Below are 26,245 nucleotides of genomic sequence, written 5' to 3'. Positions count from 1 at the left end.
GACCGGTCTCACACCAAACACAGCCTCTGGGTTTTTGGTGATCAGTAGGGCAGTTTACTGCCTGTATGTTTTCTTCTCAACCTGGCCTAGCTGCTTCGTGTTTACCCCTTTCGTCCAGGGCTCAAGGTGCCGCAGAGAACAAGCAAAGGAAATGCTCAGCTTGTTCAAGTGCAGAGCTGAGTGTTCTTTACCGAAATGAATGAAGGCTATTTTGGGGAGCTTTCTGAGGACAAAATCCCTTTGAAGAAAACTTACAAAGTCATTGTTTTCTTGCATCATTACACATAAATAATTTATGGATTTCTATCATAATTTTTCTTCCAGCTGAATCAGAGTTCGACGGTTTTGCGAAGTCCACTCGGATGCCAAATGGTACACACTTTCCCGAGACTTTCATCCCAATCAATAAGTTCATTGTGGCTGTCAGCCTGTGCAATTTCCCCGAGTAACCTGCGGAAAGTGCTCTCCTTCACGAACGATCAGAAATAAACAGGTACTGGAAAAGGAGGCAAGGGCTGCTTCCAGCATCCAAATTCCTGGTGATTTTAAATGATGATGTTTGAGAGAGAGAAGGAGAACAATCTGATTTGCTTCAACTAGGCGGACCCAGAAAGGAGAAGAGGAGAAAAATTGCTTTGCCTAAGCAAACAGGACATCAAGCCACCCAAGAGCAGTACTCACGATATGCAATATCGAAGCCTCATTTAAAACATGTATCGTCTACATCTGAAAGACATTGAAATACCAGTAATAAAAAAGTCTTTGCTCATTCTGTTTTTATATTGCCATTTTTCTTCTACTCATTGGCAAGAACTTCTGTAGCCTCCTCTGAGATACTGTCTTAAGACTGGGGGTGGGACTCCTTTGCTCTGGTTGAATTCTGATAGAACGCAAAGTTTAAGTACGTGAAATCGATGCTAAAATCGACTTGACTTGGAAAGTGATGCTGGTTTTCTGGGCAATGTAGACACTCCCTTTGTCGAGAGTTCTAAAAAAATCTAAATGCAATCCTCATCAGACATCGGTTTCGTTTATATGACAGCTAGTTTTGTCTGTCGTCCCCAAGGTACTGTGAGCTCTTTGATTGTGTTCTAGTCACTGATATTTGATTCCTATTAGTGCACAATTAATATTGGCTGAATGAATAATAGATTTTTTTCTTTTTATCCAAGTAAGTTGGAGAGAGTAATGAAATGGATTCTTGTTTGTTTAAAAATCTTGCCTTGGCCATATGTGTTTGCGGTTGACAATATTACTCCTCACTAATACGTCCATTTTCACTCTGTGTGTGATACAGAAGGGCACACGTCCCTGTCTTCTTGATTGTAGTCTCAGTCATGTGACCTAATTTGGCCAATAAGATGCGAACAGTGTGCTGTGGCCCTTACAGGTGAGGACTTCAATGACCACTTTGCCGTATCCTCTATTTCCTCTGCCACTGTGCCAGATGAAGCCCCGGATCACAGCTGCCCTGTCACCCGGGGCATCAGACTGAGGGTGATGATCGTGGGCAGCCGACCCACAGCCAACCCAAAACGGGCACGTGGTATGAACAAGAGATGAACTTGTGTTGCTGTGAGCCATTTGGACTTTTTTTGTTTTTTAAGGCACTGCAATGTCTAGCTTGGCCTGTCCTGATCAATACAGTATTAGAAAAGCTTCCAAAGATATTACACAAACCCAACTCCCCAAAAATTATTTGTTAGCCAGGAATGCAGTGGTATTGTTGTAGCCACTGTTTCATTCATTTATTGTCAATTGGACTTTCTTATTTTTAAATAGCTTGGCCAGTAAGAAAATACCCAGGAAGTCAGAGCCTTTGAAGATAATGACCATAAAAGAGCTTAAGTGATTATTAAGTAAAAATTACTGTGTGTTGCAGCTATTTTTCTACCTTTAACATTTATGAAGGGAAGTCAATTTTCACTCAAACAGGTTTCTTCTCATCTGGTTTTCGCCACAATGTTTATGCCTGAGGTTTACTGCTAGCAGTAAAGAGTGTCCAAGTGTGTTATGGGAATAGCCAAATTCCCAGAGCTTTAAAATGTATTCCATGGGCCCCAGAGCCAGTTAAAAGCTGATTGATTATACAGCAAATCCATCAAAACCAGTATTTATAAAATATCTCATTCCTCCAGCTCTATCTCTCCAAAGCGCGAACACCACATTTGGGACTTGCGGTGTGAATGTCTCAGACAGCTATGAGAAAAAATTACTGCAGAGTTCCCATGACAAGGAAAATATTCTTTAAGCTGTTCAATAATTTCATAAAAGGTCTGTGTCAAGCGATACCTCTCATGAACACATATTTTAAAAGGTATGGTTTGAGCAGCGTAGTATGGCCTGTCTCCTCAGGCTTTCATAACCAACTTACCAAAACAGCTACTACAGAGCTGAAGGGAGGAAAAGCGTTGTGAATGAGTGTGCAGATGGATTTTTTTTTTCTCATCTGAGCTGTTCAGAACTGACAACAAAGTTTCTGTTTAATTTGTTCAAGTTATGGGCAAAAAGTTCTGGCATAAGATGGGAAAATGAGCTGTTTGATATGGCCTGTATCAAAGATGCTACAGATGGTGAAGGGTTTCAGTTTGCACATTTGGTCAATGACGATTCATCGGTTAATATACCTTCCACATGTTCTCTGCGGGTGTAGTCTATCTCAGACTTCAAAATCAAATTCCTCTTTCCTGCGTGCAGACGCTTCATGAGGCTCTACACCAGGTACGATTCCTCTGAGGAGACCCAGTGTGTCTAACTGCTTTGATAAGCAATATTTTTTGCAGAGAGTGATTCTTGTCTTTTTGATAATGCCAGCACTAACAACATGCTATCATGTATATTGTACATGGGACTTAGTTTTCTTTGGTGCTGTGTGACAGAAAAGAACATAAGTTCATTTGTTGATCGAGTGTTACCTATAAAATGTGTCAATTTGGGTTTAGTGGAAGTCTAGGAATTGTGAAAGAAATTTTCAAGTCTGAAGGGGACAATAAGCATATCAACATGCCATAAAATAGATGTAAAATCTATGTAGCCATATTTGGGGTCTTAAAGTGTAACATTTCATTTTTATGACAGTCAGAGGTCAGCAAAGCTCTTGCTCCAATGTTTCTGAGAACAAAGGAAAGTTAGACACAGAGCTGCAAATGGCTTTGTTGGTAAAATTACCCCCCAAAAGATTTCAGACCCCTTATACATAACAGAAGGTGTGTGAAAGTTTTCCCCTTTTAAAATACGTGGCTTGACTTTATTTTTATTGTTGGAATCCACATGAGTCTCTGGATGTGTCTTAAGGCAGTGGTGTGGAATGAGCTTCAGCTTCTCCTGGGGATTTTGCAGCCAGTGGGACTGCTCTTCTTCTGTCTCCCTGTGGTATACACCCCGATGCAATTAAACACAGCCTTGCCTGAGCTCGAGGAGAGGTCTACGCTCCTCCTACTTTCTCTAATCTTCCATATGCCTGAAACAATAGCTTCCCAAGGATGTAACAGTAGTCTACTGTCCACTGGGTATGAACTGAAAATTCCACCTAAGGAGCAGGCATTCCACCCTGGTTCCCAATAGTGCATACCACTGAATTAGATGTGTGCATCCTTCAAGCCCATGGAATAAGCAGAATGTCCTGGAGATAAGCCATCATTTTATATGTGTGTCTCATGATAGCTGCCACTCAGGCCCCATCAACCACAAGCCTCCTAAATGGAACGAAACTTGTGTTGGGCAACTCTCTCTGCTCCCACATGCTGCTAATGTCGCCCGGAGAAGGGCAGGAACCAGAAACCGAGACTGAATGAGATGGGTGGATTGATTTTAATGTTTTGTGTTTTCTCCCTGCTTGGAGAGCTCACTGTATTTGGCTGCTGTTATAACCCAGGGTTCATTGAAAATGAAACTGGGGTGGCTCAGTGGGGTTTTGCAGCAAACAGATAAAGCAGGTTCAGGCGAGACCGGGCAGTTCACAGTCTGAAGTGGATTGAGCAGTAGCCACTCGTTTGCTGGGGTGAATGGAGCTTAATTTATTCTGCTGCTGCAGAGGCAGGAAGCCAGTCTGGCCTTGACCCATTTATCTTTAGAAAACTAATTAAAGTAGAGATTCTGGTCTACGGTTGTGACTGAGCTTTTACTTTTTTTCTGTCCTGGCCAAGCACAGACGAATGTGCGCGCATGTGTCTGTGTCAAGGTGGGGAGTATCAGTTTCACCCCAAAATAGTGGCTGAGGCTAGAGATAATAAAGCAGTTTCTTAAGCACAGCCCGGCATCCTTTTGAAACGCAAAAGCGTGGACTGAGCCGGATGCAGAACCCTTTGAGGTGACAGTGAAATGCCGTGGCAATTTAAAACAAACAACAGTTTCCTGAATCCTTACAACCAAGACTTCCTAAATCACACCAAAATGGCCCCAAAGAGGCATGGAAGAACATTTTTATGACCGACACTTTACCCTGAGACTTGTATTAATCACCAGGCAGGAAGTGATGCCAGAATGGGAGTTGCTTTGCCCATTTTTGTTTCAAAACAATAAAATAAAGTATGTATCTTGCTATTTTGCAAGTACTTAAATCCATAGGCAATAACATTATTAATAACATTTTCTCCGCTGGCATACCAATACATTTAAGAAGTTATATTTTTGGAAGAATCATATCCAATCACAGACACCTGTTTTAGGGGAGGGGCACCGAGGCTAAAGAATATTACAGGGGGAAGTCGGGAAGTCCAGCAGATGGGGTGGGGTGGGGGTGATATTATGATTTACATTCATTCTCATATGTTCAAGGAAGTCCATCCTCTTGGGGGAAAGTCGCAAGGATCATACCATCAGACAAGGAGATCGAACTGGCTCAACTGCTGGAAAATCGGGACTGATCAAGAGAACGTGCTGGGAATGGCAGGCACACGCTATCCGAACAGGCAGGCACCTCTCTCCTTACACCGATTGGATCAAACTCATAGACCCCTGGCTGGCCCCACCCATGCTGCTGTCTCCTCCCTTTTCTCATTTAGCACCAGGCGACCTTAAATTTCCTGTTTTCTCTATTCCTTTCTCAAGGTCTTTCCTTCTAGAATATTCCTGTTCCAGATTCACCACTTCACTTGTTCACCTCCTCCAAACTGCCCTGGGCTCAGACTCCGGAAGTGATGAATGAGGATACCACTCAGCAAACAATTTCCTTTTCAGTGAATTTTAAAGGAGTGATTTTAGACATTGTGTTACCACGGCCTGCACGTAAGGCCAGGCTGACCTGCGGCACCGTGAAGTCACAAGTGTGCTGCACAGAGAAATATGTGCCCATCGGGTGAGAGTCCCTTTCTCTCTTGGGACCATGATGTGACAAAGGGTTCACACCTTTATTATAGGGTATTACCATCATGGAAGGTATCGTGAAAAATCAGATTAGGTCACTTCGCTCTTTAATTATTAGGGTTAATATGCAAGGTCAGGTAAGAGGGCCTTGGCATTCTTGTCTTCAGCCCCGACCCCAAAGGCTTTGAGGTAAAAAATACCCAATGCCCCCTTCCTAAATCAGTGAATTCAAGTAGGGATAGAAAAGAGTAAACAACTTACAGCAAAAACTATTTCTTAACCCCCTAAACTCTCTATGTCCCAGTTAATGGGAAAATTAGCTCCTTATGCATGAGAGCTGAGGTCAGTTTGTTTTTATTATTAATGAGGCAATTAACTCGCCCAGCACAAAAAGAAGCCATATACAGGCTGAGGCAAAAAGTAGGTTTATAGTTATTCACATGAAAATAATACAGTAATTAATAAATGATAATACAAGAATAAATCTGCGTTTCATGTTCCCGCAACTATAAACCTACTTTTGCTCACCCTAACTTCTATCAGGAAGAGCTAATTTTTCAGGCAGATACACAGTCTGAACATTCAGGTAGAATTTAAATCAGCCACCAAATGAGCTAGTCTCACACAAAGCTGAGATTGAAAACCTTCCGTGGGGAAAGAATACCAAATGGTTTGTTAACCGTAAATCCCAAGAGAGGCGGTTACTAAACCCATTGGTCATGAGCAGAGTTCAGCTGGCTCAGTAGGCACTTTGGAAAGAGGCGGTGGAGGTGGGAATGCTCATCAACTCCCTGGAATGACTGTTACAAAGACAAATGGGGGTGAGAGAAGGAAAAAGAAGACCAAAGCTTACACTATGTTGCATAGTCCTCCACACAATCCTCTGGGAAGCAAGAGGAAAACAAATTCAAAGGAAAAAGAAAGAGAGATTATTCTACACATAATAGCACAGCACAGGTACAACGTTTAGCTTGGCAGGCTGGCGTTCCACCCCCACCCTCACCCAAACTCCCTGGGATGGAACAGTAGAATACTTGAGAAATCTGCATATACAGTACAATATGGATACTTACTGGAGATTCATTGGTCTAATTCATCACCAACTTGATGAATTAATTCCAAGTCTGTTTATTTTATTTTTTTAGTCTACTTTTATAAAATATATTCCTCTAAAATACACGATTTAAAATACATGTTTGCTCTAATGAATCAGCTAGAATAAGGAAGGCACCTCCTGCCCCTGCGGGTCCAGGGACCACCCAGCACGCTGCGCTCTAATGTTCTGAGCTGCACGACTAAGTGCCTTCTACAAAAGGATAATCCAGAATACTTCTGTCCGCTTGGTCTGAAAAATTGAGATGTTTCGTGTTGATTTATTTTTATACTCTGTGCTGCTAGTGAAGATCTTCAAAAAGTCACCGTTTTACATCAAGTTCTTTAAGAGAATTCACCAAGTATAAAGTTATGACTAAAGGAAGAGTTTTGACAAAAGTTAGGATCTTGTCCTTCATGCAAATAAATAATCCCCTCTGGTCTCTTTAACTACAGATCATAACACCCTTCTGGGACAGAAGCACTGCCAGGTTGAGTGTAGGTAACAGGAGGCAGGTGAGGGTGGCACAGGGCTGTTAACCCAATTAGTTGATATTAATGTCTCCAAGAAGTCCTGGCTGCTGGCGGGAAGGACTATGATATTCTCTGATGAGTCAGCTTTCCATCAGCAGGTGAATGTAGCAAGCATATTCATTCATTGTTGGATAATAACATTCAGGTAGTTATGTCTGCAAGCTACTGATGATCTAAACTACTTTTTATGTCCATATAACTGCAGAGTAATGGAACTCTTACCTCCACTAAACAGAAACAAATGGAAATGTTTCTTAGAGACATGAAGGGATTTACGAGTTTCCTTATCAATATAATAGAGGTTAAATATAATAGAGGAATAGATGTATTTTTAAAAGACAGTTTGTTTGGTTTTCAGTTATTTTACATACGTTTCAGCAGCAGTTTACTCTGCTTGGGGTTAGGAGCCTTATTTTTAAAACCCCATAATTATCAGTTCACTTAAAACATAGTTTTACAGTAACAGGTATAGGAACAGTTACCAACAGATACCAAATTAATACCCCAGGTACTAATTTTAAATGGTAGTGAAGGAGAAATTCTCTGAGAACTTCGTAGCTATTTTCACTTTGGTGAAAGGGGTGGAGTGATTGAAATATTCTTTCGCTGCTGTCCTCTGAAACATTTTCTCTGCTGAAGTACTCAGAGAAATTAGAAGTCGTTCCCAGTTATTCTCCTTTTCTGGGGCACACGCTTCTCATAAATATTTTAGAAACATGGTTTTGGGGGAAAACTCAAACAGGAGTGGGTAGTATGAGACTTGTGCACAGACAAGGCTGCACTGTGGAGCACACCCACAGGAGAGCTTGCCGACGCCTGCATCTTGACTGCTGTCCAGCACTGGCTGGCCCAGGTTCCTTCTTCACCCTTTCACTATTCAGAGCCACACTGAACCCGCAAAGGGAAGAAAGCCTTGGGGGAGCCCAGGCCTGCACACCGAAATTCTGCTATCAGCTGCGGTCTTGCTTGTGTTTCTCAAGAATAACCTTGTATAGCTCCTTTTGATCGGAAAATGTCCCTTGATCGTAGGGGCTGGGGAAGGAGATCCTGGTAGGTTTATGACTGGCTGTGCGTTACCAGTGGCTGATTCTTACCATTTAGGGAGGAATCGGAATTTAATTCAATAGAAAATTAATGAAATGGCCATTCTTCTTTACAGGGCCCAAAGTCACGCCTATAAAGAAGAAAGCACTACTTGCTATCACAGAACATGTCAGAGTGAAATTGGCTTATTGATTTAAATTTCTATGCGTTGAATCTGGTCCTTATGCACTGGGTCTGGTCCTTGTTCATAATTCACCATGGCTAATTCTTTTCAGAAAAACGTTGACTAAAATCTATTTTTGTGGGGGGGCACATTAAACAGAAGTACCCACATTGGTTTGCTACTTGCCAGCACTCTTCAAGACCTTTATATTTGGGGCATTTTGAAGATCACCAATAAAGTTCCTTCAAAAAGGGTCAAATTTAAATTTTCCTATTGATCAAAGTTCAAACTTCGTGTGAAATTCTCAAAGTGTTGACGCTTTATTTAGGTTGTGCTAAATTGCATAAATACTGTTGTCTTGAGACAAATATTTTTCCTGCTCTACTTCTGTTTGATTGTATGTGTTTGTGTGTTCATTTCTCCTGGACAGAGAACTGTGCTTCCATTTCAAAGGGAAAACATTAATTGGTAGTCATAGAGATTGTTAAATTGTTCAAATTCAGTGTAATTTTAACTAAGTGTGTAATGTACCCAAATTGTTTTTAAATTTTATTTTATTGTGGAAAGAACACTTAACCTGAGATTTACCCTCCTAACAGGTTTTTGGGTGCACGATACAGTATCGCCACCTACAGGCACAACTTATGATCTTCACTGTGTCCCAGTTCTCATAGGAGGGTTTGTGAAAAATCCAAAAAGCCTGAATTGTTCTAATCACTAAGCTAGAGCCGACTAAAATGGAAATGAAAAGAGAGAAAGATCAAACTCATACTCACCATTTTTGCTGCTGGTTAAAAGGCTCTAGACATACAAAGGAATTTGTAAATTAAAACCCCAAACAATGTAGTCTTATGAAACCATTATTTCTTTAAAACAACTGGCTAGCTGTTTGGAGAAACCTAATTGGTTGTTTAGTAGAAGAAAAAGGTGACTAATTTTAAACTTTTCCTGAAACCGTGAATAGAGAATAGCTGTAACTAAGGTAAAGTAGAAGGTTGAAGCAATTACCCAGAGAATTCCTTTTTCAGAATCTACGTGAAAGAGGGGGGTTTATTTGTTAACAAACTGTAATAAATTTATAACGTAATTTAGTGGTGAGCAGTTCCACTTACCCCTTCACATCGGCACTCTGTGGATAGGCCTTTTATATTGTGAGTGCATTTGATTTTTACAGAGTGAATTGCTGCTGTACATACTTTCTTTGAGGCCAAACTCAACCACTTTAATCTTATGAGCTCTACACTGCAGAAGAATATTAACTAAAATGATAAAGTAATTTATTACAGTGACTAATAAAAGTATTTTCATAACTGGGAACTGAGATCTGAGTTTATATGGTATAATCAGATGTGGTTCAAGTGTTTTACAACCTTAAGGTTCTCATCTGCTAATTTTACATCAAGATAATTGGCAAAGCAACATTAACAGCACTTAATATTACAGGTATATAAATTGTTTATAGTACCATAAATATTACAAATTGTACTGAAAATAATCAAGTGGCATTTCTCTGAAATTGAGATTTTCATTTTTTATAGTAAAATTCGATTTTTAAAACACATTAAAATTGTGTTTACTAGGTTTGTAACTGTATTCTCCAAGGAAATTGCTTTGATGCTACATATCATTTGATGCCCTGACACACACTTAAATGGATCGGAGTTACTATTTCTAAGGATTCCAACTTTTAAAAGACACACACGCTTACACAAAACAAAAATGGCAGTAACCTTGATTTGGGGTCTCTGGGCAAGGTCTTTCAAACAGGAAACTTTACATATAAGGAGAATTCATAATAAAGTCACACTATCATAATTGAATAAATAACTGAAGCAGATGAATAAGAAATGTGCCATTACATAATTATATCACTGGAAGATTTAGTAACTTCATCTTCAAATGAATACTTCAGAAGAAATATGAAGTTGAAAATTTGCCCTTTGCATGAGTGGATTAATGGTGATTAAGACTTCTTAGATAATCTTAATTCTTGACCTAAAGGAAGCTCTCATTACTTTTCAACATTCTAATTAAGACCAGGAGCAGATATAAAAATGAGATGACTTTTACAACCAACTTCTCCCCATCACGTCTTGAAGAATGACCTTAGCAACAGGAAGCGGCCATGTGGCCGTCAATTCAAGAGAACTCACCAGCCGGTCCAAGCTCGTGCCTGCTGCTGTTGTTGGTCTTTCCTCGGGATTGTAAGGCCTGAACCGTGTATTAAAATTTTCAGGAGCCGAGCGGGCAGATCTGAGGGCTGGAGCAGGTTTGGGTTGGCCACATCCCTGAAAGACCTGGGGGACACAGTGAGAAGTCAACACAGTTGTACAATGAGATTCTTCCTCAGAGCGTGATGCCCAGACACGAGGTACAATGGCTTTCACACTCCTCTTGGGAATTTTACTGCAGTGAACTCTGATTTTGACATGTAAACAAATCCAACCACTAATCTGACAGAAAGAATTACCTGGACACGTACAAAGTGACTGACTATACGCCCACACGCTTATTTTCAACATACACAATCAATCCTTGTTATTCACAGATTCCATCTTTGTGAATTTGCTCGCTCACTAAAGTTCATTTGTAAGCCCCAAATAGATTCTTGTGCATTATTGCAGACATGAGCAGAGTGATGAAATTTAGAGTTTTGCCCTACATGCATGTCCTCAGCTGAGTTCGAACATGGTTATGCTCTGCCTTTGACTTGGTTACCATCCACCGTTGCTTCTTCATCACTGAGCTTGTGTTCAAAGTAACCCTTATTTTACTTAATAATGGCCTCATAGCACACAAGTAGTGATTTGAATATGGCAATTCAGATATGCTAAAGAGAAGCCACAAAGTGCTTCCTTTAAGTGAAAAGGCATATGTAAGAAAAAGCATAATATCCATTGGAATAGGTACCTATCTGAGGTTCTAGGCATCCACTGGGGGGGTTGGAACATATGCTGCATGGATAAGGGAGGACTACTGTATTGAAAATGCTTATTTCAAAAGCAACTGTAATAGTTCCTTCATACAGTGCTTGCAGGATTAAAGGAACGGTGTCCCAAGACCTTTTTATGTACTTGAATTTGGTACTCAATAAACATCCACTTGGGATTCTTGTTATGGTGACAAATGTCTTTCATGTATAGCCTATAAGGCCAAATAACTTGGGTGAGACCCCCATGAATAATGAAGACCCCTCCTGGAAGAATGCTTTAAAAATACTTCCTGTGCACACTGGCGTGGAAGTAGGACAAGCAAGTGTCGGTGAAATCCGTAGGGGGATGGTTTCCTCTAGTTTTGTGGCTGACAGCTTTCACGTCACAATTAGGCGTGCTGTGGGAAATCGAACATTTAATCAGGAGGATCTCAGGGATGATGCTATGATCGTTTTCCAGTGACCTCACTCACAGTGCTGTGGGGAGATGTGCTGGGCTGTTTTTAGAAGCTTCATCCTCTCTGCTGGCTATTGAGACAGAAGGCCTTTACCAGAATTACAGGAAATATAGTAGCATTATCAGGAAATGTTGATGATGTTTAATTTTATAGTTCCCCATATCTACATAGGAGATGATTCTATTCCTAGATTTTTTTTTCAGTACACTCTTTGGGACTATTTATGTCGGCTAATTCCTAAGTTACATGAGTATGTTTACAAGGCACCCCTTCTGGTTTTGTGATTTGATTCTGTGTTGTTTAACTTTAAAATAAGCATTTGATTTACCACCGCAGGTAATTTCTCTTGTGTTGTATTCAAAAGTTCTCCTTCGACTCAGCCTTTTGCAGAGCGGGGACACTTCATTGTGGCGTTCTGGGAGGCTGGGCTTCACACACTATCGCTTCCTCTTGTCTCACACCACTTCTGAAGTCGACCACCGTGTAAACCAGAGCGATAAAGATATGGGCCTCGTTCTCCCTCCTGCCTCCATCACTTCCCAGCGCCAAGGTCACTGCTGATGGCGGACATTAACATTTCCCAGACTCCAGTGTTCTCTGCCTGTGCTAGTGCGGATTGCTTCAAATAGGACAGCCGACTTTTAAAAAGCAGAAAGCCCCAGGCAAAACAATAGGATGGCCTGGCCAGCGTTTCTTGAAGCCAGGAACTGAATGAGTTAACAGGTCCCGTGAATTCGCCCTTTGGGAAAAATCTGGCTCACTGGTTTCAGTGAGATCAAAGGAACAAGAAATGCCCTGAAAGAATATTAGTGTTCTAGGGGATATTTCATCAAAATAGAAAACCTTACTGCTTGTTTGATTTTCTTTTTTTTGGGGGGGGTGAATTTTAACAACAAAATACAGATTATTTCATATAGCCTAGTAGTTTTTTGTCATTTAATCACTGGGTCTAGGATCCAAACTGAAGAAAACACTGACTTGTTATTATGGAAACAACAATTAACTCCACAGTTGGGTGGAGGCTTCCATAAAAATCAGTCACCCTACGTCCAATAGGAATTTTGAAGTCCTTCGACAAAGATTCTGTTACATCCTTAGAAAAAGGGAATTGTCAGAAGAGAAGACTCTTTAGTGTGGAAATGCCAAGGTGAGGGGTCAAAAACTGTTTTTCAGAATTTTACAAAACCTAAAAGGAACAGTGGCGAAGGGGACTGGAGCATCAGCTTGCCCTGTGTTTGCCTGGGCATGATAAAAAGCTCCTGTGTGATTCCCGTGTAGAGAATGCATCTTAAACAACATGTATCTGTCATATAATTTAGACGACTTAGGAAGTGAAAATTAATAATCTCATTTTTAATACATGCAATCTGTTAGTTAGAAAATATTAAAGCATGGGGTTCCCATGGCGGGAGACCAAAGGGCTTCTGGTGCAGAACACGTGGACTGTCTCAGACACTTTGCTGAGCTTGCTACAGCAGTGGTATAGTTAAAGTTCCTTGGCTCTTGAGACCCAGGGCTGCATCACTGTAAAAGACCAATGAGCCTTTATCCTGGATGTCTGAGTAACCCTTTTTTCTACTTGGAGCAAGGGAAGAAACAGAAGGAGAATAATGTGGCAGAAGGGGCCTTAGGTTAAATCAGTGTCTGTCCATCAGGGTTCTCTGCAGAGTATTCAGGGCTGGAGAGGCAGATCTGCATCATCAGCCTAAAGACGGCACCTAAAGGCCTGAAACTGGTTGCATTTACCAAGGGCAAGGATGCAGATGGGTGGCAGACGGGCTGAGGACAGCCTGGTGCCATGCCTACATTCAGGGGACCCTCCCTGAGCCTCCACCGACTGCTTTGCCCAATGGGAATAAGAGCATTATTTACCACCCACTTAGTCTCTGATGATAAAATGCCACACACAAGGCAGGAAAACCGAAGCCAGTGTCTTGGAAAGTAGGTGCTTGATAATAAGGAGTTAATTATGTCATTCCATGATCCGTTCTTTCTAGAAGTTTTGGTTTCTGAATAAGAAGACTTGAAGGAGGTAGAAACCTATCTGGGTTGATGTTTCTTAAAGGTTTTCCACAAAAATATTATTGCCAGGGTGAACAGCTGTTACATAAACAATAGAGCCGTGCGTCCAAGTTAAATGAGGTGTCTTAGCCGGGTTTCATTATGCTGACGTGTGCACTGACTTGTCAAAAGGAACGTCATTTGTAGTGTTTTCCAAAATCATGTGGCCACGGTTTCCCCAGGAGGTGCTCACAAGATGGCTGTTCTGGGAAGCGCACTTTGGGGCACCTTGAGGGGGTTCCTCCAACTGGCCAAGAGAAGAAGTGATTCTGATGTAACTGCATTTACTTACAGAATTTTTGGAGCCATTCTACCCACCACTACCTTTAGTTCGAGAGAAGAAATACTATTTTAAGACACTCAAGGTTGTGTCTTTACAACAGAAGTTTCTAGACAATATGGCTTTAGGCTAAGCCACCTCATTGTGGAACAATTTATTAGCTCTGCTTCTTGAAGAAATGGAATTAGTATTACCTCCTGCCTGCCTCCTTCTAAGAGATGTTGAAAGGGACCATTAGATAATTTGGAAAAGTATTTGGAAGTCCCACTGTAGAGAGTTGCTACAGATGTACAAAGGAATTATCCTTCCCGCCTAGCTGACTAGCAAAACCTGTGGCTTTCTGGACAGTATCTGGTGCATGAATGCTCTCTCTTAAAAGGATTACTGAGTGCGGTCTCAGAAGTCTGTGGGCACCCTGAGATTAAAGGAGCTGGCATTAAAGACAGAAAGTGCTGAAAGAAGAAATGTTTAGAAGGGACAAGGGAGAGAGGGAGGTGTGCTGATCACAGGGTCTAACGCTGTGGCTCAGGTTTCTAAAGACAAGTATTTTTTCCTTTAATAACGTCGCAGCATCTTAACATATTTCCCTTAAGATAAACTAACACAGTATGTACTTTTTCAGAGGCCTCCCTAACTTTATACCTATAACTCTGTCTTTTTTATCTTCTGCAGCTTGATTATATTTTCACAAAAGTCATTATCAGCAACCTCAGGAGCGACGGCTGCATATCTATCCTCTCTCAGCTGTTACGGTTTTAAAAATATTCCATCCCCCCAGGTTCTACTCAGTGGGCTTTTTTTTTTAATGGTGGGAAAGTTGTTGCTAGTCCCATAAATTGTTTGGAAATTTGCAAACAGAACTCTAATCTTTTATATTAATGCAGGTGGCAGTTAGCTACCTGGATTTAATTGGAATTGATGTTTTGAGAGTCAGAATCTTTTATTTACTTATTTGGTTCTGATTTGTAGTACGGTGTTAATGAATGACCTGTTTGTTAGAAGGCTGCCCGCTTGGGGAATTCAAACCTATCTGGTTTGTTCCCAAGGGAGCAGAAGCCATCCTATCTGCACCGGCTCTGCATATATTTGCCCAAGGGTGGCCATTATTTTCACGAGAGACAGCTGTGGTGTAACGGAAAGGCCGTGAATCACAGTTTAAAAGCTTGGAGTCCTAACTTGGGTCTTTTTCCTCACACCTGTGTGACCTTGGGGTAACATGTTCTCCCCAATTCTCAAGGCTGTTGTGAAGATCAAATAACAGGATGTTTAAAACATACACTGAAAAAATGAGTTACAAAGATGTATGATCTGAAGTAATCTATAATTAAATAGGACAATAACAGATAACAAATCATGGATTTTGCACAGTGATGCATGAATAATTTAAGCTCCATGAAGAATAGGATCTTATGCATTTTGCTTTATCCTAGAACCTATATGAGGTCTCACCACACAACATGTGTTTGGGGAAAAAAATTGGGAAGGAAAGGCTATGAACAAATAAAAATTGTATAATTTCTCCCTTTGGCAAACATTGATTGAAGGCAATTAGGAGGTAGATTTCTGTAACGAGAAGGAAAGACAGGAAAGGAAAGCGAATTAAGACTTCCCGAGTGCCTCACAGACCAGACACCGGCACGCTGTGTGTTTCATACACGAATCACAGTGCATCAGTCATCGCTCCAAAATCAAAGTTTAACACTCCTTCCTCAGGCTTCAGGAAACACAGTGAATCACGCACCGACGTAAAAATAAAAAGTCACTGGGAATTTTCGTTACTCCACTTCTGTGCCAACCTAACACCAAACCAAATCAATAACTTGAAGCTGATAACTAGATTAAGCTGATTACTTGGTAATAGCTATTCCCTGGGCCTGACCAGCCACTTAGACAGTAGAAGACCAGGCATACAAAAGAGTCTTGCTCGGCTCTCTCCTTGGCAGTGGCCAAGTTAGGAGCCACGGGTTCTAGAGATAACCAGGCTCAATCTCAGGCAATGGCTGTTCCTCACGGCAAGGTGGACGGCAGCTTGGGCTGTGTGCAACCTCCCTTCCTGATTCCCCACCCTGTCAGAATGGTCAGCAGCAGCCCCCCATGTGGCAGTGGCCATAGGTAGCACAGCCCCCGTCCCTAACTGTCTAGGGTCAGCACAGAGCTGGTGACCCCTCCTCAAAGAGGGAGTGAAATGTGCAAATGTAAATGGGTATGCAAAGGGACGCCCACAGATCGTGAGTAAATAGATGGGAGGTTACATTTTTAAAAAACCATTTCATTAAAAGTAGTAGCAAGAAGAGCCCCATCGCCACCGTGACACAGGACTACAGTGGCATCAAGAGCCTCACCTCACACAGTTTTCCCTGGTTCCTAGCAGTACTTGGCTTGTGCCCTGTGAAGTTCTTTCCTTAATACAACTTTAAAATATTTTAATAATGCCTTCTTTCTTTACCTGTGAAATCATTATATGGATGACACAAACATTTTAAATATCAGGGTTTTTTATGTTTATTTTTACTTTTCTTAGTTTGCCAATTTTCCTTATGGATTGCCTTTGAAGAACACAGTTTTCAACCTTACATCTCACAACAATCTTTCCTCTTCTTTCCCCTTCCCTTCACTCCCCCTCCCTTCCTCTCTCATTCTCTTCCTCTCTTTTCCTTTGCTCCCTGATTCATGCTTTTCTTTCCGTAAAGGTCGATTACAGTGGCCCCTTGGCCAAGTTCCCTGGCAAACCCTACATCCCTGGATGGGTTCAGGAGCCTGTGCAGAGAATTCTAGGTTATACTGGGTCAAGTCAAATCATCAGTTTCAGTGTTGGCTGCTTTTCACTGGCTTCGATTCTCCAAAGCCAGCTACCGTGTCTAAATTTTTAAGCTTTTAAAAAATCTACTCTGATGCTTAGGCAGCTTGGTTCCAGAATATCCGTCAGATGGGTTGCACACTTTTTAAAACTGTTTGTTTTTGCATTCTCTAAATAACAGAACACAGTCATATTTCCTCCCAAATGGCGAGTGGTTACAAGAAACCGAACAAAGCACACGCCGAGTGTGGAGGGAAAGCAACCCTAACCCCGCTGGCCTAGCTAAGTGAGTATTTCATACGCTCTTTGTTTATAAGATTTAAAGCAAATCTTTAAGATCACTTGGCAAAATTTGCATAAATGTATGCATTTCATCATTCTGGCTCTGTGTCATTCATTCAACCCGCCATTCAACACGTATTTGTTGCATGTCACTAAAGAGAGATACAGGTGCTGGGGATTTGCCAACTGGACGCGTTCCTGTTCTCACGAGGTTCGGACAGGAAACCAGGCGGTTACTACAGAAGGTAAGAGTTGGGGTGGGAGCACCCACGGGGGACAACTAGCCCAGACTGGACAGTCAGAGACAGCTTCCTACCACAGCGATGGTGTGCCGCGGCTGGTTCTTCCTGGCTCACGAGACCACGTGTCAAATTTTCAGTCATTAAACACACCGGTCATTTCAAAACTCATTACTTTCTAATTATTTACTATTATCTATGCTCTGCGGCTATTTATAGCAATTATATCTTGAGGTTATTTATGTACAATTATATCATGGTATGCTGCTCTGTGTTCAGCGACACGATGCTGGAAGCTTGAAATCGCCACAGAAATGGGCGGACACTACGAAGTCGCATGTTTTCTGCACAGAGAGCTGGTTATGCAGACACGTGCCGGTGTACTATTAACATGCTTAACTGTCACGAGTGGTTTTCATTTGACATATCTCACGCTAAGCATGTTATGTGGATCATGTTATCATTGTACTCTGACATGACCCTGTGAATGAGTAGTACTAGCACCCTCATTTTCTAGAAGGAAACTTTGTTTTTATTTACTTTTTAAATTTTCATTTACTTTTTAAATTTTCATTTTTTAATTACAGTAGATAATTGATATTATTTTAGTTTCAGGTGAACGGCAGAGTGATTAGATCATTTACCAAGTGATGCACCAAAGAATTCAAGAAGTGTCCTCATTTTTAATGTGAATTAATTGAGTTTAGACAGATAAATAACTTGCCCCAAGTTACAACTAGTAAAAACCAGATCTCAGGTCTGTCTGATGACAAGATCTGATCTTGTCACCTTTATGCCATTTTTAAGAGTGCTAGACTAACTTCAAGTACATTTTAGGGTATTTTCCACTCATTATTATCGACGTCTCTGTGGCATTATAGTTTCATGTTCTGAATTCAATTCAGCAAAATGTACTGTTTCTTCCATGTGTAAAATGAAATGTTAAGATCACTCTCTGTAAAATGTACGAATGAGCAAGATGTAGTTCCTGTCCTCCAATAATTTACAATCCCGGGAAAGAGGAGGTAAATACATGAGTAACCACACCACAAGGAGTAATGTTTACTGCCTTAAGAAGGACAGACATAATACTGGGGCTCCAAGAAAGGAAAAATACATGTATGGGAATAAATGCATATTTATTTGAACTAAATTCTAAACAATGTCCTCATAGCTAACAGAGGATATTTTTTTCCATGTGAATTCCCACGATATTATTTCTACCTGAGTATTTTGAAAGAAAAAAGATCCAGAGAAAAGAAACATATCTGGATGCTAGAGAAGGACACCTAATCCTTGGGGAAAAGATGACGTTAATAATGTAAACCGTTAGAGCTGGGAAGGGACACTTCCATTATCTCCTCATTCTACAGATGAGGAAACTAAGAGCTGCCAGCTCCAGGCAGAAATTATTATACTCTTTCTTTGCTCTCTTAGGCTTTTTTCATCTTTGTTTGAGCTGTAGATTCAGAAAGAATTGTCTGGAGAAAATTAAGTACCTGAAGGCCATCTTGCTCTTCTTTAATGGGTTCTACCCTCATTTGCAGTAAGTATTAATAGAAGGGGTGGTTTCAATTGGAATTTAGTAAGTCTTCCTTCTTAATTTAGATTATATCTGCCAAACCAATCTTTTCTTTGATTATGTTTGAAATTACTCCTAATACAGTTAAATTATGCTGAGTGAGATCAGTTTCATCTTCCCTGATAGGATGAGAATGGGATTACCAGTGCATCTGAAATTAACAGGCAGAGATTCAGAAGTTTTTTTTTCTTCTTTCTCTTGGGAACTTTCCAAACATCTGGGATGTTCTTTGATACGGGTGGGTAAAAGAAGTGGTGGAATAATGAGGGTGCTTTCCTGTCTTTGATGAATGAAGTTGGTGAATGTAATAAGCTTAGTTGGGGCTTGAAGAACTACTAGCTTGTGTTTCTTACCTGTAGGTTCCCTCTAGTATGTCTTAGGCAACAACCCTCTCTTGGACGACTGCTCCCTTTAATGCTAAAGTATACCTGGTCATGGTGGGAAGACACTTACTGAGGAAACAGAGGCATACTGGGAAAATCTTTTTCTTTGGACCAGACAGTTCTGGGCTGCAATCCCTGATCGGCTTGCTTGTTAGTTTCAACACCTCAGACAAACTACTTAATCTCTTTAAATTTAACATTCTTTGCCTGTAAAACCAGGAAGTGAATGCTTTACAAGATTGCAGTGAGCATTTAAAATAAATATGCAACGCATGTAGCAAAAGACTGACAGGAAGGCCGAGAATCTGTGTTGTCCTCTACCGTATTTCCCACGCTTGGCAAATGGTAGAGTAGTCATTGAATGGATATAGCAGGTGCTGAACTAATGTTAGGCATGATGCTTATCATTGTTACTGAGTTACTGTCTAAAAAGAACCAACAAAAGTTTTAATATGCTATTCTCTGCTGTCTTTAAACATGTATGTATATATTACATTATATAAAACACACATATATCATATTGTACAAAGCACATACAAATCAAGAGTTTGAAATGAGTGCCATAATGTTATCATCAACCTATTGAACTTGGTTATCAAGACTGGTTCGCCAATGCATTTTTTAAAGGGAATGTCAGTGTGCCCTATCCCTTCCAGCTTAGGTACGGGCTAAATAGGAGAGGAAAAAAGATCTGATAATACCCATGACAACAGGTCTAAGACGAGAGTGGAGCAGGAACCTGCATGCTGGCACTGGGTCTTTTCATTAGTCTGTCAACATCACTAATTCATGGTCTTCATGATGAAGGACAACAGGTGTGCTTTCTACGTAAAATAAAGCTACTATTAGATCTAATGGGCATCAGTGCATTACAGGAAGGGGATTTCATATCTAACACTGCGGGGTGCTCATCTTTTGCCTTCAGGGACAAGAAGGGAGAAAAAAGTACACTTTTATATATTGTGCTATCTAAACTCTATGCAAGATTGCAAGCAATGAATGAAGGTCGGTATAAGAGAAATATGTCACTAGCACTTAGCATGGTGGGAAGTTCTAGGTAGAGTTGTAAAGGGAATCAGACAGCAAAGACACACAGCTGGAGTCCTGGCTTTACCACCTGTCCTTCCTTACCTTCTTCATGAACTTCCTCTTAATACTCGATCTGTTTGGCAAATACCTACTGAAACCTGCCCTCGTGTGAGATTGGTTTTGTAGGAACCCACATCCTCAGGATGCAGAGAGAAAGAATGTAGGTTCTGCAGCCAGACACCCCTCTATGTACTTTTCACACACCGTGAAATCGTTGTACATCCCTTAACTTTTCTAAGCCTTGGTTTCCTTCTCTCTGGAAAGTGAGGGGGAAGCTCTGTCTCAGCACAAGCATTGTTATATCACGTACAAGAAGCCACGCAAAGCACAGCACAGTCCCTGGCAGTAAGCGCTGAACAAGTATGAGCTGGCGGTTGTCAGCACTGTCGCTTTTCTGAAAATGGCTCTGGGCACCACTTCTACCCACAACTGCCGTAATAAAGGCAAATGATTTTCCAAAGAGAAGTTGTCCATCACATCCTGGAGTAAAAAGTCTTTTTCATTCGCAAGGTTTACAGCTCTCAGGATGTCTGGCCCGCAATTAGCAAACAGTTCCTGGTCTCACTGGAAGCTCACCTATTAGAAGTTAACCGAGCCTCTGGTTATGCAAATACTTTAACGGAAGTCTGGAAACCCGGAACTTCACATCTGATGAGACTATTCATCAACGGTGACTGAGGGTTCCTTTGAAAAAGGAGAAGTTCAACTGTGCAGGTCTTAGCTAAAATGTAGATTTCAGCCTAAGTGCCTGCATAATTTCATGGAGGTGGTTTACAGGGAAAACAGAACTACATATTCCCAAATTCTATTCCCTTGAAGAAATCAGACCTCTTTCAGAACATGTCCATTCCATCAGCAAATTCTTTTGTTTTCCTGGTAAAAGTGGCCAAATTCTAGCCACCTTTTACCTCTCTGCTATATTAAAGGCTGGCGTTGGTCCTCCCTCCACACCCTCTTCCCGATCAGACCCTGTCTTCTGCCCCATCCCTGTTTCCCACAGAGCCCTGGCTGCCTCCTGTCTCTGCCTTTCCTAACTCACTCTATCCCCTCTTCTCTACGTCAAGACTACCAGATACACTTTACAAGATGTTTCTACCTCATTTGACACTTTTTGTACTATGCTATGTCCCTCTGTACAGTATCCTCTTAGGTGTTCTCTTACATGTCCTATATTAATTAGCTCTGCTCTTGATTTTGACAATTCTTACAAAGAAATGTGTCTATTTATTTATTTATATTTTTACATTCTTTTTAATTTTATTTTTTCCATTATCATTTATCCCACCTCTAGCCTCTTACCATGTCTTTTTAAAAGCACAGTTCTCGTTAGTTACTATAATAGCCATACTGTTATAATGTAGTTGGGCAAATTCCACAAAAATGTGCCATCCATGTTCTGGTAATACAGAGGGTCCGTGTAACCTCTTAAAGAACTTTTAACAGAAGAATTGGACTTGAACACATATACGCACATGCTGATGCAAACCTCTGTGTCTAAGAAGTGGGGGATGCTCTCCAGGTGCAGGCTGTTTTGTCCCTGTGCTTTTTTTTCATGCCTTTTCTCTAGAGCAGTTTTGAACATCAGCAACCTTAGCACAGGGTTACTTAAGTACTGCTGGGACATTTGACCTGTCAAACATCATTCATTGGTTTCTAGGCAATAGATTTGAGAGGAAGAGATGGCTGCTATTTTTCACAAGACAGGCAGAAAACAGCTTTCCACAGAACCACCAAATGTGCTATTTCCCCAATGGGTGATGGCAGCTTGGAGCATCCTTCTTTATGCAGGGTATCCCAAGCTCACTGAACCCAGACCTAGGCCAATGAAACTCTCAGCCCATCCATCACCCGAGGAAAGAGATAAAGAGGCCCAGCCAGATTCCTTCCTACCCTACATTCTATTAGTTCCCCCTGAAAAGCTCAAATCTGGTTTGATTCATACTCAGCCAAGAGACCTAGCTGGATTCTCTCCCCACCCCTTCCCTCCTCCTGGATCACGTTTGAAATCTCTTTCATAAAGATTTTAAGAACCAAAGGGAGCCTAGCACAACTCCTTGCCTGACATATATTTGTGGGAATGAACTTGCTGTAAAAATGCAAACACTCAGTCACCGCGTCTCAAAGACTGACACCGATTTGGTTAGAGTTTGACGACAAGGGGACTGGCAAAAAGAACAGAAGGGCATTATGCAGCCATCAGCGTGGGTGAAAAGGAGTGATGAAGGAAAGGCTGGGGACCCACTACAAACGTCTCAATTTTGCTTAAGGTGGGTCCCATCGACGCTCAGACGGGTGGGGACAAGTGAAACCCGTGCACCTGGTCTTTGTGCTCTGCAGCTGCAAACCCCAAAGCTCCGTCCCATGATTTATGGAAATGAACTACTTTGTTTCTTCTAACGTGTGCTTGACTTTGTACAAAGGAGCATTTTCCCCCAAAGATACATTAATAAAGGTTACACCATCGTCTTAGAAAAGGAATGTTTAATTATTTACAATTGAACATATAGAACATTGGCCTGGTTTGCACAGCTGAAGATATAAATTAGAAGTTCCTCGAGAGAACAGGGTAAGAGTGTGCAGACATTTCAAACATTAAAAAAAGACTCCTCCCATCCCCCCAAATTGCTCACAAATGTGAGGGATTAGTCAATATACTTGAGGCTTTCTGAAACTTTTTAGCAGCCAATAACTTATTCATGATTGAGTAGTTGTGAACTAAAAGATCGCTTCCTCTCTCTATGCCATTTTGTTAGACATTTTTAATGAAGCAGCAAATTTGTAGCTTGACAGGCAAGGCTTACCGACAACATATTAGAATTTATAATCCCAGCCGACATATCTAGTTACTTTGTTTTTAGATGACTGCACGTTTCCTATTAGTAGACATATGACAAACGCAGATACCTTTGCAGACACCTGCATGCTGTTTTCTTGCATATTCATAATGGCTTCGGAGATCTTGACATCGATAGGGTCCATGACCGACTCAATGTTGAACGGTCCTTCCAGTCGTTCTGCCACCAAGAGCATCGCATCTGTGGAAACGCAGAGGCATGATTTATTTGAGAACTGGGAGCTCCAGGTTCTTAACATGTGTTTAAACATTCCTACCATGACTGGTTGAAAAATATGCATTCATTCAAAAATTATTTTGCTTTTATATGGTCTAAAATGGAATGAATGACGAAATGTTAAAGAAGTATTTTATTTCATTTGAAGATTTAAAATTATTTGACATGTATAGAAGCTTGCCTGAAAATGAGAAAATAAGTTCAAGTTAAGAGAGTAAGAGAATTGAATATATTTATGCTACATGAAATTAATAATGATATTAAAAAAAAAAAGCCCAAACCAATATCAGTTCAGGGATCAATGACATTTCAAAGATGAAGCCTAACCTCTTCTGGAGTGGGGCAAATTGATAATAGTGGAGAAATGCTAATTTGAGGCTTTGGATGCATAAATGTCAAGGCCAAAACTCAAGCATATCTATGAGTCTGAAGCATTTCTGGATTTCCCAAGAAGAACGGACCTGTCCCATCACTCTATCTTACATGGCCTTCTGTTTTTGCTCTTTGATAGCCTTGGGGACAGGGCAACTTATCTCCCTTGGTTTTGTACATTCAAGGTTTATTATGGCGCCTGTCACATTGTGAGCTCTCCGAAAGCGTCTCTGATGTTGCAGTGCATGAAGCTGTGGTGAACTGCAGTGTCGCCTGGGAAGCTGTAGATTTCTGGAGGAGATGGAAATAGTGATCCCGGGGGCCAGAGCCCTGCCTGGGGTTCTGGTCCTTGCTCTGTGAGTACCTAGATGAACAGCTGTGGGACCAATCTCTGAGCTTAGCGCGCCACAGAGCAGAGGAGTGTATGAGAGGCACTGGTGTGGAGGAGGCTTTCAGCGTCTACAGTGAGGAGCAAATGGCCATTCCTAGTTTGTATTTGTTCTCAGTATCCAGAGTCTAGTTTGGCAACTTATCTCCACTAGGGTGGTCAAATAGAACTTCCTACGGTGGTGAAAATGTGGCTATCGAAACTTGAAATGCGGCTAGTGCGCCTGAAGAATTAAATTGTCAATAAATTCATTCGTTTTTAATTAATTTAAAGATAATTTTAAGCATCTTTTGAGACTACGGCTACCACGTTAGCTAGCGCGGCCTAGACTTTTTGCATGGACCCAACAGATCACACGTTTTCCAATCGTCAAAGCTCTTCGGAGCCAATCTTAAAGCACTTCCTTTTTTCCAAAATAACATACGCTTAATATCAAACACTTACAAAACATAGAAAAGAAAAACGAAGGCAAGAAACATACCCATAATCCCTGTTTCTAGAATAACATTATAAGCAATTTGGCGTATGCCCTCTGTTTTCCCCCTCTCTGTGCACGTATATTGTAAGCATGCAACTAGAAATACATCACATAATCTGCGTTTTAAAGGTAGTATATTATTCATGTAGAACACTATTTATTGTAGCTATTTTATAGTACTAGAGTAAGGAAAGCAAATTTCATTTTTACTACATATCCAACCATGTTCAACTAACGCCCAACGTCAAAATATCTGCAGGGTCATAAGTAGTTGTGAGTGAGGCGCGTGAGAAACCACTTAAGATAGAAAATTTCTTTCATAAGAAAGGTACAGTACTCTCTGAGAAGCAAAGAGAGTCCAATTTTTATTTATTTTATTTTATTTTTAATATTTAATCATTACTGTATTTTTTAACATTACTTTTTGGTTCCCTTATACCCCATTCCTTCCAGCAATCACCACTGTTGTCCATGTCCATGAGCCCTTTTTCGTTTTTGCTCAACCCCTCCCCCCCCCAAGCTCGCCCCCCCCACTAGCTGTTATCCTGCTCTCCATCTATGAGTCTGTCCCCATTTTCCTTGTTTGTTCAGTTTGTTCATTAGGGTTCCGTCTTTAAGGAGCACCAGACTTTGGGAACAGCAGCAGCTTTTTTCCAGGCTTTCTCAGCAGAGCCCGTCACTGAGTTCTTGCTCCAGCCCCTGTGGAATGAGTGAGAGTAAACGCATCCAGAGCTGCCCTTGGAGCCCTGGGGAGGCCCCTCTATCGGAGCCCCGTCCCCAGTCCTCTATCTCGTGTTATTCTCAGCATGAGATTCCGATGCACACGGAGATGCTACGACTGTGAGCTCGCACACAGGGCGGGTGTAGCAGCAGCTCAACCGGAAGATGCCATGCAAAGCGAGGAGTTAGAGCGAGAGGATTTCCTCTACCGCCAGAGAGCTGCGGTAACGGCGCACTGAATGCACACCAGCGGTCCCCAGAGGCGGACTGTATTTCCCCCATGGAGGGAGCCAGAGGGTTCTGAATGAGTTTGAAACAAGGGAAAGATTCTGATTCTTGCCTAACTCTCTGACTTTGTAAAGTGTAACAGTTCCGACACAGGAGCTAGACGTGACCTCTGACCTCCGGGTGGCATTGGAATGAGAACTATCTTGTGGCAAGGACTTCTGGGTGTTTATACTCCTCTAGGATATAGTTATTAAGTATGAGTTCATATGACCAAACATGTGTTTGTAACTTCTCGAGAAAAAGAGATGTAGAATCAGTAATGATTTTGCTGAACGATGATTTTAATCTGAAAGAGAATGGTTTTGAAAACGTTCGGAGGAAGCAAGGAGAGAGACTTTTTAAAGGAGATATTATTAAGCTTTTTTAAAGTAACAATAGACTAGAAATAGCTTTGAAAATTCAGTTGAGAAGGGGTTGGGGGAAATGGGTGGAGGTGGTTATAAGATGGGTAAGATCTTGGAATCTAAGTAGAGTATGTGACTATAGTTAATACTGTATCATATACTTGAAAGTTGCAGAGAAAGTAGATCTTAAAAGCTCCTATCCACCCCCCCACACAGACACACTCATGCACACACTTACGCATACAAGCACATACACACTAACCACGTGTGGTGATGGAGGTGTTTACCAACTTTGTGTGGTAACCATTTTGCAATATACAAATGTATCAAATCAGCACATTGTA

General features: G+C 41.2%; 1 protein-coding gene across 1 annotated transcript in view; it reads right to left on the bottom strand.

Moving 5' to 3' along the window:
- Positions 1-26,245, bottom strand: part of GPC6 (glypican 6) — a 1,001,808-nt gene that overhangs the window by 83,591 nt on the left and 891,972 nt on the right. Inside the window, exons 5-6 of the mRNA XM_024567031.4 lie at positions 23,145-23,275; positions 10,291-10,434 (exon numbers count right to left, since the gene is read on the bottom strand). Of these exons, the coding sequence (XP_024422799.2) occupies positions 10,291-10,434; positions 23,145-23,275 (275 nt within the window). The remainder of the gene's footprint in view (positions 1-10,290; positions 10,435-23,144; positions 23,276-26,245) is intronic.

This window comes from Desmodus rotundus, chromosome 13, assembly GCF_022682495.2.
Source record: "Desmodus rotundus isolate HL8 chromosome 13, HLdesRot8A.1, whole genome shotgun sequence".
Classification (NCBI taxonomy): Eukaryota; Metazoa; Chordata; class Mammalia; order Chiroptera; family Phyllostomidae; genus Desmodus; species Desmodus rotundus.
The sequence above is the reverse complement of the archived record's forward strand: the minus strand, read 5'-3'. Positions and strand labels throughout refer to the sequence as shown.